General features: G+C 41.5%; 1 protein-coding gene across 4 annotated transcripts in view; it reads right to left on the bottom strand.

Annotated features, from left to right (window-relative positions):
* Positions 1–1,707: 1,707 nt before the first annotated feature.
* TMEM178B (transmembrane protein 178B) overlaps positions 1,708–14,850 on the bottom strand; it is a 364,196-nt gene continuing 351,053 nt past the window's right edge. For 3 of the 4 annotated variants that reach the window (XM_039482217.1, XM_039482224.1, XM_039482210.1), the window contains exon 6: positions 14,349–14,599. In XM_039482217.1, the coding sequence (XP_039338151.1) occupies positions 14,349–14,599 (251 nt within the window). Of the gene's footprint in view, positions 3,758–13,609; positions 14,600–14,850 lie in introns of those variants that run through there. The other variant, XM_039482232.1, reaches the window with a different exon arrangement.

A 14,850-nucleotide genomic window follows, 5' to 3' on the forward strand; every position in this document is an offset into this window, starting at 1 on the left:
CTGAACTGGCTTCACACTTTGCCAACTGTTATCAAGAGAGAAAAGATCATAGAATTTATGGTCATTAAGATTATGCATTTGACCACTGAATGCTTTCTTACCTTCTTCAATTCATAGTTCTTTCATTTTGCTTCTTATTTCAGTAAATGTTTATATTCTAGACAATACCCATGCTACTGAAAGTGCTACTGAAAGTGCTAAGTACATCCTCCTATTTCTTTGACTTCTCTTCAATGGATCAACAGCAGAATGTGGCTGAGGACAGAAAGTGAAAGGACTGTTTTGATATTTAAAGGGCCATTCATAAAGATAATTGCATTTTTAAAAACTTCTTATCTGTGTGTTCAGTAACAGTTTATAAAAAACAACAACAACTGATGATAAAAACGGAATGACTTTTAAAATCTTTGTTACTTTTCTTCTTTACTTTTCAATTTTTACTCAGTTGAAACTAGTCTGGTCAGTGTCACTCTTTGTTTATTGTCACTTTTCTAAGGATAGGTTTACATTTGCCAAGGAATCCACTGATTTTTGGGTGCCTGACTTGAGACACCTAAGGTCTGTCTCAAACTTGGCACTCATATTAGTGGAAACTTTGGAAAATGTAGGCCTAAGTTATTAGTGTTGGAGTAGATGTGCAAAAGAGATGATGGAAAAGTAATAAGTGACTACACTAGTGTCTCTGACCATGCATGGTGAGAAGGAGAAGTTTTCAGAAGTCTAAACTGTCTGAGCTGATTGCCTATGTGCTCTAACTTCTCTCCAATCTACCTACCTTCTGAATGTTTCCTAAATGTGACAAATCCCACTTCCTGGCTCTCATGCCCTACCACAATATCATAGAGTTTAGGTTCACTACACCGCAGAGGAATGTTTAAATTCTACAATGATTCTGAATTCCCTTTACATTTTAAAGAAATCACGAACATATTTATTTTCATTTTGGGATTCATAAACTTTTCATTTGAAGTTGAACTACTTGACAATATCTCTTCAACAGAATCTTGTATAGACTAAATAGATCCAAGAGAGGATGCTGTGATTAAAATTTGTGGGGATGTTCGCAGTCCAAGGGCTCTCCTACCTATGGGGAGCAGAAGAACCTTTCCCTAACTAAGCAGATTCAGAAACTATTCACGTTTGGAAGATGTGAGCAGAATACGTCCACACAACTAACACCTATTATTCAAAAATAGCTGATAGCTTCTCCGTTGCTCATTGCCACTAACAACACGCCCCTTCAAACCTCACCCCCTTCAGCCTCTCTCCCATTTGTCAGGGGAGGACGTGAGTGAAGCCCCACCTCCTCCATCCTGACATAAGCAGACACATCCGCTTAAAACACACAACATGATTTTTTTTTATTTAATTGTTTAATCAGCTTACATTCCACAATTGACAGTTTACTTATTTAATTTTAATTGTCCATGAACAAGTTGTTTAATTAATAACCAGACAAGATTTTAACAGATGGAAATACAGTATTTTCTGCCAATTGAAAAAAGAAAATTGCAAGATGCAGCCAGTTTTTCGGCAAAGTCCTGCAATGTTCTCTGTGTCCTTTGTCATTCCAAAGTTACAGGAACTTGGCAATTTTCCTTTTAATTTCCCCACCCCCAGCCCCACCATTTAAAATTAACAACTCAGGCCCTGATCCTGCAAACCCTTATACTCATGCATAAGTGTTTGCAGAATCAGGGCCTTGGAATAGAACAATAAATTTTTTTTTTAAAACTAGCTCTGCTCACTTTTTCTGTAATTATTGACAAGAAGGAACGGACAGTACAATAGATTTGGTAAGATGTAGCATTAATTGTAAAATGAAACAACACATTTATTCACATCATATCAGAACAACCTAACATAATAGTTATTTATTCATTTTATTTTTAGCACCAATGAGCCACAGGACCCACTTTGTCTCTGGCGACAGCACAGAAGTAAGAACCATGCAGGACATGCCATCCTCATTTACTTCTAGCCCATGGGATTTCATTATGCAAATAAAACCAAACTGTATGGCGACTGGCGGAGTGAATGATTATGTTTGATTCACTAAAAAAAGTCCCACATGGCTGAGTTACTTCATACCAAATTAACTGCACATATAGTTCAAATGTATTGGACAATGCTTGAACACAATCAGAAATGAACATATATCTCAATAGGCAAAATATGCTCTGATTTAGTGTATTTTAACTTGGATCCAGATCTAGCAAAGAATTTAAGCACATGCATAGTCCCATCAATGGGACTCACATGCTTAAAGTTAGACAGGTGCTGAAGTGCTTTGCTGGATCAGGGTCTTACAGGATATGCTGGTGATGAGACCCCAGAACTGGGAGCCAGGAAATCCTGAGCTCTAATCCGAGAGTTCACACTGACTCCCTGTGTAGATCTGGACAAATCCCTTATGGCCTGGATTTTCAGAAGTGTTGAGCACATAAAATGCCAACTGCAGTTAATAGGAGTTGTGGGGGTGCAGTACCACTGAAAATCAGGTCATTACACTCTCTGCCTCAATTCCCCATCTGTAAACTGTGTATAACAATACTCACTGGCCTCATACAGGTATGGTGTGGATTAATTAAAATTTGTAAAGCACTTTGAAAGTGCTAGATAAATGCTACAAATCAATACATTCCGTCGATATAGTGGAATAATATGCCATTTTAGATCTTTTACATCCAGCCTTGCAGTGTTTGGTTCATAGTGTATACGTTCATTGTCACCTATATTTTAAATATGTATGCACTGCATTTATATGAAATATAGCGATGCCTCTTTAAACATCTGGCTGACCCACAGTGTCTACAAGACCAGTGTCTTGTACCAGCCTCTTGTATTGTTTTACTTGGGAATGTCATAGGAAAGGTGCTGAAATGTATCTGGTCACAGGCATTTAACTGATTTGTTATGCTAAGCTTCTCGAGCTGTTAGTGGCAGTGTTGGGTGAAGGCAATTGGATCCTAACCAGAGCTGGGGGAGGCTGTTGACTCCTTCCTTCCTTCATAGCAAAAGAGTGTTCTCTCCTTACAGCAGAGAGAATGTGAAGAAGGGGGAAAGGGAAGGGACCCTTCTGAATAACTTTTGGTCAATGGTGCAGCATGGGACTAGGGCATATGTTATCTCTGGCAGGAGAATGCCTCCAGAGCCGATGGCCTGCACGGACTGTGGATGGATAAGGTTAACATTGCGTGCCTCAGTCCCCATGGTACCTTGCGCAAAATGCCCCCAGCTCTGAATGGAAGTGTTGTACGACTGTTTTGCATGCTGTGAGAAGGGGAAAATGAATGCACAAGGTGTGAAGCAGTGGGCAATCAGGCCCAGGAGAAGGAGGCCTGTCCTGTTGGCTCAATGGCTCAGAGAATCTGCAAAGTTGGGCTTTTCACTTCTCAGGGCTACTGGGAGTCTTAGTGATGCTCTAACCTTCACATGGGAGGTGCTTCCCCAAGCCCCTGACTTGCGGCTGGTACCAAAGTGATGTTGTGTTCTCATGGCAGGCTGCCCATACACCCTTGCCACAGGGTCAGAGTAGTGATTATGGCTTCTATTAGGCGAAGGAATCGTCTTATGAAGGGGAAGTGGAAAGGCAACCCAGAATCAAAGCTTTCGGAGTTGTGGCTTAGTCTGGCTATATCCTGAGGTTACTGCTTGGGCAGATGGGAGATGAACCCTCTTGGCAAGCCTATAGTCTGGCAAATGTCAGTGCAGTGGTGACGGGCGCGGCAAATGATCAGGTGCCTGGGGGCTGCTACTAGAAACAGAAAAAGCAAATAAACTGGGGGAAAGGACCACTCTTCTTTAACTCCCCCACAATATATAATGTCACATTCACATTGACTTTACATCCTTTTAAAAATGGGCTTTCCTTTGACAGCAATAGTCTCAAAAACATGCAAACCCTTCATTGAAACCAGAGAGTTCTACAGCGAGAAGAACAACCGCAGAGATTTTAATATCCTAGATCTCCATCCATGATACAAAGGGAAGGAGAGAGAATACTGATGAGATTTCAGGGATGGTCTCAAAAAGTTCCTTAGAAAACTGATGCTGAATCTTTAAATTCAGTTTACGTTCAAATCCCCTCCCCCGCAAGTTTATTTTTTAATCCTTTATTTCATCATCATCTTTTTTTTTACATTTTTACAGACATCTTGGATAGAAAAACAGTCACACACTTCAGGTGTTGGTATGAAAATGGGACTCATTGGAAAAAAACCTCTTCTCTCTACATGAAACATTTCCACACGCTCACGCACAGGAAGGAAGGGAGAGAGAAAGAGAGAGACCCACACCTGACCCTAAAAAAAGAGTAGGCAGGGCTTAGCAGGAAGATCAGGATGAAAAAGGTGGGATGGGGGACAGGGGAAAGAATTGCAGTAAAGAATGACATTTGATCTCCTGGAAATCACAGTTTCAGCTACCACTGAATACCACAGTTTCTCCCACAGGAATGCTACAGTATTATTGATCTGCTACAAAATAGGTCACTTCAACCCATCTAAGCTCCTCCAACCCCATCTTAACAGTATCTTCCACTGCTTTATTGGTGAGGGTGAAGGGGGGTGGGGTGGGGGAGTAAAAATCATCAAGTCACTGACAGAACTGAGCTGTGCAGATACCAGTGACCACACAGTGCCACTTCAGCTAACGTTAACCTTATCCAGGAGATTCTGGAACTCGGTTTAATTCTCCCAGCCCCACCCAGTCTGTTGGTCTTAGTGAGATAAAAATGTTTTTGAAGCATGTGAGAGCACAGGAGTTGGCATACTGGATCAAACTGGTGATCCTGCTCCTCTGTCAATGCCTGATCTCTTTGTTTGATTGACTCTATTGCCATATGGTGGCAGGAAGCAGTTGAGTTGGGGCATATCCTCAGTGTGATTGCATCATTGTCCAAATAGTTGCCTGACTAAATGTTCTCTCATTGATTCATGTTTTTTTTTTTAATGTGGATAGCTCATCCTGTGCACATCAGTGAGAGAGCAGATCCCCCCCTTGCCTTCAACATCTGGCTACCCACAATATCCTATATGAGCTGTTTGTAATACAATATATTTAGGATTCAAAAGAAATATTAAGCTACCAAAAATATGTCTTTAAGAGGAAGTTTTAAATGTCTGTTTACTGGCGGATGGATGTCCTTTTTCAGGTCATTTTGTGGGTGGAGCAAGAGAGTTATTCACGGAGTGGCTTCGTTACTGACAGGTATGTGTTTGTTTGTTAGCATAGGTTCAGTGATATTCTAGAATTGGGTTGGAGGTGTGGTACCTTATAAACAAAGATGGGCCTGAACTAAAACCCCACATCTTGACACCTCCAAACTTATAAATCTGGATCCAGATCAGAATTTTGTGAATTGAGTTCATCTCTAATAATAGGTTTGATAATCCACTTCTAGGGGTGGTGGCAAGCCCTCCCTTTAACAATCAGCTTGCTCTTTTTTGTTTGTCTGGAGGAGAGCTGCCACTGAGTTTCAACAATACTAAAGGTATGCCCCGATCCTGGATCCATGTGTGCCATAGACGTCAGTGTGATTCCCTTTCCACATACATGCGGTTGCAGGATCAGGGATTCAATGTGAAACACATTTTCTAATTTGTTTTGTTTTAAATCTGAGATATATAAGGATTGCAACATAGAAACAGGCCCTGGCCTAAAATTCTGTACATCAATCTAAGGGTATTCCAAACAATCATGAATATATGGACATTGTTCATAATTTTACATATATACATATATGTACATATATACATGTATATGTGTATCTAGCTATGGATCTGATTTACCACTGTGTTACTCCAGCTATACACCGGCATAACTCCATTGGTTGAAGCTGGAGCAACACAGTGATGAATCAATCCCTACTATGGACTAGATACCTAAAGTGGGCCCATATGTAAATATATATTCCCCATCTCTCTCTCTCTCTCTTTCACACACACACACACACACACACACACACACACACACACACACACACACACACACACACACACACACACACACACAATTTAATAAGGCCCAACCCAGCAGACTTTTCTCAGGCAAGAGTCCCATGGATTTCAATCAATGGGAGTTCTGCCTGAGTAAGGGCTGCAAGTGCAGGCCCACTTTGGGTATATCTAACAGCTCTGAATTTTACAATGTATGTCACACTTAGACCTCAAAACGTTTGAAAATAATTTAAGTTGCTGCAGCAAAATACTTTCAAAAGTCCCCAGATTTGCTATTTTATATCAGAACAAAGAGAAAAAGTTTTTAGAAGATCAAAGAACAAATACAGGAAGAAAGACACTTAAGTGATGGAAATTGCTGAGTAAAAATAGCACAAGTTTAAATGAGGTGTCTATGATTGTTGTTGGTGCCCAAGAGCTATAAATAATTCAATACACCCAAACTGAACTGAGTCTACAGCTGCACTTTTTACTTTGTGGTTCTGATGACTTGATCTTTTCCCTTATGATCTACATTGTTGCCAAAAACCCTTGATAAACATGCAGCCTTATATTGACAGGTAAAATTGACTTTTTGGATAAAAAATGTCAAAAGCACTTAAGCGATTTTGGCGTCTAAGGTCCAGTTTCAAAAGTCATTTAGCCACTTGGGAGTCTTGGTCTCAGTGTGACTCAGGGTGGTGAACATTCCAGCTTGAGGAGACATACTGGGACTGGCTCAGATCAAGCTAGTGCACTAAAAATAGAATCTAGCCACTGTGGCGTGAGCAGCAGAAGGCGCTAACTGTCCCGTGTATGATCCCACCCGAGATCCTAGGTACCTACCTGGGGAGACTAGCCCCTTCTGCTGCTCAATACTATATTTCTATTTTTAGCACACTAGCTTGATCAGCGCTAGCACGGATATGTCTCCTCAAGCTGGAATGTACACCTTCCAGCTCTAGTGCAGACATACCCGCAGCGCCTAAGTGCCTAAATCACTTTTGAAAATGTGACAAGCTCCTAATGCACCTAGGTGCCTTTGAAGGCTTTGCACTTTATCTGTAGACTTATTATCACTGGCTGAGAATTCTGACCAGGTGAAAAATGTAGCAAAATCATGTTAAAAGAAATAGTTTGTCACCACACTTCTCCATTAAAAGCCTTTTCAATGGCTTGGGAGATCCGCTATCACTTATTGTTGCTGCTCAATCCCCTTGAGGGGTGTAACTCACCCTGGGCAGAAAGACAGCATGAGACCCAGGCCTATGCACCACTGAAATCCAACTTATGCCCATGTTGAGGACTGAAGTGATGCTCAAGTGGTGCACAGGTGTGGTGCTGCCCCTCCACACAGCAGTGATTTTCACCTAAAGCGATCATAAACTTTTCAGATTGGAGCTGACATGGACAGAATAATTCTTCTGAATTAAGCAAAACAAAACTGGCTTTCTGCCTCAGCCTTTACATCCTAGGAAACCTCTCATGAGTCAGGATCAGCTGGTTGCAAGGAGTTCAGTAAGATTCTGTGAACACCAAGACAATCCTCCTGATGAGCCTTTGACCTTCACACTGGTTCCCCCTACCGACCCCTCTGAGCAGTTTTCTTCTGTACCATACACAGCATCTGTGGCTGTGGCTGGGTTATCACTGGTGTTCGGGGCACTGGAAAACAGCAGGAACTTGTGGGCAAATCAGAACTTTTTGGGTGAATTGTGTATAGCTCAGGACGGATTGGTCACAGAGGTGTGATAGGGAGGAGTCCTGTCTCTGAGTCTCAGGGATTCGGTTACAAAGGATAGTTCTGCACTGGCAGCTCTTTAGTATCCAAACACTCTACAGTGGTGAACTCACAAATTGTCCCAATTCCATTTGCACGCAGCTCAAATGTTTCCACTGTGCTTTGTGTGCTTCCTCACTACTCTTCAGCAGATGGCACTGTACGTGATCAGTGCACACGTGTGAATGGAGGTGTATAATACAGCAAAAGATGGGATTTGAATTGCTTTGCACCTCCTGACTGAAGTACAAAAGAACAGAAAAAGGGTATGCTGCCTCCTGCCATGTATTGTCTCTCTATACAGCACACAGACTTCATATTTACAGCATATGGACATACACCTCATGTATATATAAACTGCACATGGAAACTATTGAAGTTTTCTACCACTCTGCAGTGGTGTTTTACCAGTTAAGAAAAAGCTACTGCTCCTGAAAGCAAGGGACTGATAAGACAAGCTACAGAGATGGTGAGACTGCTGGCAGGCATGGCATACGTTTTCCCATACAGCTCTGCCAACACACATCAATTCTGACCTTCAACAACCCTGCTATTCTTGTTCTGGGCCCTTCCTGAGCATGTGACCTACAGCTTGCCCAGTTATTTCCATCCTGGGCGTCTCCTGAGCAGGGACAGACAATTGTACTATATTTGGTGGTGATTTAGGGATGCTTTAATGGAAAGTAGGATGAGACCAAAAAATGCATTTGCCACTGTGGCTTATTGTGTGCAAGATTTAAATCTATGCAGTTACCTAGCCCCTGTTCTCTAAATTAATCCTTGTTACCTACAGGGAATATTGTAATTATTATTATTATTATTATACTATATTGGGCTCCATCCTGTGTCCCAGTGATGTCAATAGGAATTTTGCCATTAATCAGAGGCAGCAGAAACACACTCCTTGCTTTATATATTGCCAGGAGTGACACCAGAGCTATGGCTAAAAGAGGAATATTAGTGTGTGTGTTTACTGGAGATGGACATAGTGAATCAGAAAACATAGAAAGGCTTCTGAACCATTGCCTCTTTCTAGCACCAAACATTTAGTTTTCTGAAATGTATGGACAAGCATTTGAACTTTCAGCTCTGGCCAGGACTATGCTGAAATACTGCAAGAAAAGTTGATTTCATGTGGCATAAGCCAAAGCTCATTGAAGTCAACAGGTTCATTGACTTCAGTGGGCTTTGGATCAGGCCCAAGGTCTGGGACTGGAAGCAGCAGTGCTGGAAATTTTGAGACAAAAGCTGTTCTCATCAGATTTCCAGCTCAGTTTGGCAGAACCAAGAGGCTCAGATCGATTGGATTTTGCAATCAAACTTCAGGTTCCTTGTTTGAAACTAGACTCCTTACCTTTGGAGATTCACCCAGCACTAGCCTTTATCTGCAGTTTGTGCTTCATGGACATTTTCTACTCTCTGTCTTTCAGTGGAGTCTGGCAATCTTCCAAAGCTGTCTTAGGTTTTCACCTCAAGCCTTCCTCCTCTGCATGGATAAGCATTTTTCTGCATGCAAACGGTATGGGACATGAAAGAGTTTTCAATTTGGCTACAAACAGATCAGCCTTGGTCATGTGTGTGTGTTTGTTTCTTTAGTGTCTCGACGCCTGCTGTAGATGCACAGAGAAGAAGAAATAGCTCAAATAATGTCTTTGTTTAAGCTCTACAGTTGGTAACTCATTATTTCGTCTCCATTTCACACGTAGCACTCAAGAATTAAGGAGAGATTACAGTAATTTTCTTCTGAGCTACACTTATTACTGTAGCCAGGATCAGAGGTGCTGCAAATGGGGAAGGACAGCCATAAAGACACAGACTTCCAGTAACACTTGGGACATACAGGATCTCCCCTGCCCATCAGCCCTCACCCTAACTAAGGGCTCCTATTCTATTAGTCACTTGATGTACCAGTAGGATTACAAGTCAAAAGCAGAACTGGCTCTAAACTGTTTGCTTGAAGAGTGAATCAGGAGAACATTTGCATTCTTTAATGATTCTCTGCTGGGAGTGTGAAGAACTTCCACTGAGAGGAATTTGGTTTAGCTCTTTCAGAGTACTTAGAATCACTTTTCACTGTCCAAAACTGCTTGTCAGAAACACGAATAGCTCTGTTCACCTGAGGGGTTGTGGGCAACTGCTGAGAATCAGGGCATGGAGGGCTATGCCTGAAAAATGTTTTTAAAATACTAACTAAGAGATTAATAAATATGGGGAGATCAGTTGTGTATATGGGAATGGGGGTGGGTGGGGAGAAGTGATGGATAATATATACAGATGGGCTGGTCTGAGTCCGGTATTTCGACACTCGACCAGCTTTAGCTTTAAGAGAGTGGCATATACAGTACATTGGATATAGAGTACATGGAATCCTGCCATGTAGTACAATCACACATACACTGCCCCTGGTATGTATGGACATGAGAACCCTCATTGTATCCACAGAACAACTGCACTACACAGTAACTGGAGATCCACTATAAGTAAAACTGAAGTTTGCATGCTGCAGTGCATTGAAACAATTCATTCTACTTCACAATGAGTGGCATTTCATGACGTCTGTGTTCATTTAAGCAGGTTCCTCTGTGGATCTCTGGAACATATACGTTTCGTGTCATAGAAGTGATACATGAAAGGCAATTTGTGAGACACTCTGGCAAATATTGGACTCCACAGTTATCAAGCTTCCAGTAAGAATATCACTTCAGCAATGGGAGCAGATGGGGAAAGAGGAACGGGGGATCAGTCCTGTAAGATACTAAGCACTATGGCCTGATGCAGTAAAGCACTTAAACACATGCTTAACTTTAAGCATGTGAGGAGTCAGTAGCATTACTTACATGTTTCAAGTTAAGCACATGCTTAAGTGCTTTGCTGAATTAGGCTAGAGTGTTCAGCACATGGCAGGATCAAGTCACAGGTCCTTAAAATTGAGATCATTGTCAACCAATTCAGAACTACCTCTGAAGCCTAGAAACTAGAGATGAGCCCGCATCACATCTGGTTGTAGTTTCAGGAACATATTTCAAAGCTTTCCTAAAATTCAGAGTGGGTTCCCCATCTGCTCTGGCCCATTATAGAATTAGACAGTAATCACAACATTTGGATCTGGCTTCAGGTGTGGATTTTAAAATAACCCTTGACCAAAAACTGGGGATGTGGAGATTCAGAATTCCAGCCTGAGCCAATAGAAAGCGTGGCAAAGGCTCTGATCCCTGATAATGTATAAATAAGTATTTAGGTGCCTTGCACTCTGTTCCGGGGATTGAGTGGAATTCTGAATACTCTGTAGGGTTCCTGTCCTGACTTTGGGGAAGAGGGTGGGAGAACTGCCCTCTGGACAAATGGCTCCTTCTACAAGCCAGAGTTTGGCACACTCTAAAAATTAAGCAATTAAGGATAAATATTCACCTGTCACGTCAATGGCTGTCCACATAATTTTTTACATAGTGGGTGCCCACTTATATTACCCACCCCTAGGGCAGGTCTTGGAAGGCATAGGCTCGTGAGTAGATAATCAGAGAATTGGGCCAAGTCTCCAGAGTTAACACTTCTCTTCTTCTTTAAAGCAAAATGAATGTAATCACCCCCTCTCCCTCCGCACCCCCATACACATACACAAACTCACATACATTTTGTCAATTGCCAGCTTCAAAGTTCATCATCATAAAGGCAGGACTATTTTTATCCCAGGTGCAGGAAGAAAGAAAAGACCAAGGAGCTCACAGAACAGTAGAACTGATTTCTGCCTCTTTAAATTTTGCTGCTATGCCTATTTTGAAAATCCATCAACAAAAGAACCCATGAGCTGTCATTGATCATACCACAATGAGCCGGCTGTGTGGTGCTTTCCAGGCCACAATAGCTGATGGTGGAGTGGAGCAGGTACTCTCTGTGCACTTTGATCCTACCCAAGGTACATCAAATATAAGTACTTGCATATAAGGGTTCTACTAACATACTCACCATAGAGGCGGTGGAGAGGTTTTGTTCAAAAATTGTTTCAATGAAATGTGGCTTTTTAAAAAAATGAAATTTTTCACAAAAATATTGGTTTGCTCAAAAATGTCAATATGTTTCAAACATTTTCTCTAAAAACTTTTTCATTTTTTCAGTGGTTGTTTTTGTTTTCCATTTATTATTTTTTGTTTTCAGTTATTTTTAATTTTCTGTGTTTCCTTATTTTTCCCCTTTTACCAATGTTAATTAGTCATATGGTAGGAATTTTGAAAATCGACCAGTTTTATTTACAAAACCATGATTTTTTAAAGTACTTTAATTTTTAAAAATTGCCAAAAAATTTAAAAAAAAACAAAAAAATTGGTCCATTTAGAAAACAAAGCTCTTCAATTTTTTGAATGTTTCAACCAGCTCCATTTGCAAGTGAAATGAATGAAAACTCACCTACAGAAGGTGGCACTTTAGTGTGAACACACTCCTTTGGCAGCTTGGATTTGCTTGATTGTGGAATACGTAAAAGCCAAATCAAGCTAACAAAAAACCAAGCAGCTTAGTGAGGATAAAAGAGAAACAAATCAACCCTACTCTGAAATACCCCCAAGAGTCTTCATTTCTTTGGGCCAGATTAATAAAACAAATTCAGCAAAAAGACCTAGAGGAAGGGAAAGGAGAGAGGGTGCAGGGAACGACTGACAATGTCTCCATAATTGTATTGTATGAGAATGACTGTTTTTTTAAAAGTAGGCAAAACACTGTCTCCCCGCAGCACTGTAGGCCTGGAAGTCAACACGTCCATTTTTTTCTGGAGCAATTTCTGTTTCAAATGGATTGCCTCTTCTGCCAATTATTTTTGTTTAGATGCCATGGATGTTTGTTATCTATCGACCAACTCGGACATGTGATGTGATCTATTCATGTAACAAATGGTTGCAGAGATTGGTCTTGAATTAACAACTGTTTTTTCATACCCCTTCTCCCCTCCTTGCACATTGGTCAGTAAATGCCTCAAGGAAGTGATTCTCTACACTCCTTCACGTGGCTATTCAGTGAGAACACCCTCTGACTCCACTTTGGTTACTCCATTGGAGCCTTCTCCCCTGCATTCCTTTCAGCCACACCTTCCACAGCAGGAACTACTGGAATTTCAGGTGAAATTTAGCTTCCCTGGATGATTTATTCCTCCCCAGTTGAGTTTTAGCTGCTAAATTAGCTGTTCTGGGATCTATGAGCTGCACAATGAGAGGAGCAGAGTAGAAAGGGGATGGCAGATAGGGCAGAAACAGGAAAAAGAGAAAGACACACACAGAGAAAAAGAAAGAATTCTAATTGTGGATTCACAACTATATCATACAAGACTTGAGCTCATGGGGAATGGATTTTCATTCTCTGCATCTGACCCATTCTATTCCATGTGTATAGATTGTTTTCCCAAATGGAAAGAAGAGCTGTCCAGTGAAATGGGGCAGTTTCCAATGACAAGATGTGGGAAAGTCTTATTTGGCATACCTGGACACAACAAGAGGCACCTCTTGTTTCTCCCTTACAAAAACTTGTCCCCCTTTTCTCCTCCGCAATGGCTTTTGCCCAATGGTCTTTAATTTCCAAAATGGAAAATAAAACAAATCCTACTCAAATAAATATTCAGGAAAATCAACTGCAAGGGCTACCCTGCCTCCCTTCCCCCAGGTGGTTCTTTCCTGGTATCCACCATCCTGAATTTTCCATTGTTCCATTTAAAAAAAACAACCTCCAGCGAAGGAGACCAGCTGTCTCAGAACTCGTGCCTTCCCTCACCCTTCTGCAGTCTTGATGCCTCTTTCTTGGGCTACAAACACAGCATGGATGGATTATAGACGATCACATTTCAATGTTTTTAAATTTTTCTTTTTTTTTTCTTTTTTTAAAAAAGAAGGGAAAATAGAGTTATACACACATGTATCACAGCATTTTCAAAAGGCCCCCCACTGCGTCTCTGTTAGCAGTTCAGCCTCCGTGTTAAGCCTGGATGTAAGGCAGCTGGAAGATTAAAACGGCATTGTTAGAACATCCGCTGAAATGTCCTCATGGTTTTTTCTTCTTTGTTTGTTTGTTGTTCCATATTTATTTGTTTGTTTGTTTGTTTTAAAGTTTGGCAGGCAAAGAGAAAATGCTTCCCCTCCCCTTTTTAGGCAGGAAGAAAAATAATGATGGGACAGTTTGTTTTTTTAAAGGTGGTAGGGGTTTGAAAATGGCCTCGAGGAGGTTACATTCTAGAGGTGACTCAAATGGTTGATTTGTTTCTTTTCTTGTTGCTTGTATTCTCCTCTTGCCTTGCAGTTGATAGTTTTTGGTTCCCCACATCCTGTACAGACTCAGGTTTCACATCCTCCATATAACCTGCTTCCCCACCCACCCCAGGTGGCAGTAGATAGATGCAACAGTATTTTCACTTGACCTTTACATTATGATACTGAAGTTAAGAGTTAGATGGAAGAGCCATGTTACAGAAAAGCTTTCCCATCTCTGTGAGAAAGAACGAAGCAACAGAAAGTCCTGTGGAGATGCAGGTGCCATGTTGAACTGAGCTCTACGTTGGCACTGGCATCAGTTTGAGATAAATATAGCTATACATACATATATATATATGTATGTGTATACATATATATATACACACATTGGTTTATTTATTTATTTTAGCACACTGTCCCATTCTCAGGTCTGGATTTGGGGCAGTTGGTCCTGGGGACAGGTTGGACAGAAGGGGCCAGGGTGCAGAAGAAGCCTGATATAAGAGTGAGGCCCAGGCCTCCCCAGGCACAGAACATGGACCATCCGTAGCCATGACTGATGTCATCGGGAAGTCCGTACAGGTAGCGGGGGTAGCGGGAGAGCTCGAAGTTGATTCCAGCCACGCATGTGCACAGTGAAATGATGCAGAAGGTACCTGGAGAAGGACAAGAGGGGGGGAAGAAGGGAGGGAAAGAATAAAGAAAGGTTAGAATGATAAAAGTAGCATTCCCCAGCTGTCTGCCAAAGAGGCAGTGTGATCAATAAGGGAATATCTGAAAGGCTAGGGGCTGGAGGACTTGCTACAAAAAGCAGCATGGTCACACTGGCTGCCAGGAACTGCTGAGCTGTAGCACTGGCCCTGACTGAGCTGGCTGGAGAAACTTCCATTGGAATAGGCTGTTCCAT

Source organism: Mauremys reevesii, linkage group 1 (assembly GCF_016161935.1).
Source record: "Mauremys reevesii isolate NIE-2019 linkage group 1, ASM1616193v1, whole genome shotgun sequence".
In the NCBI taxonomy this organism is placed as follows: Eukaryota; Metazoa; Chordata; order Testudines; family Geoemydidae; genus Mauremys; species Mauremys reevesii.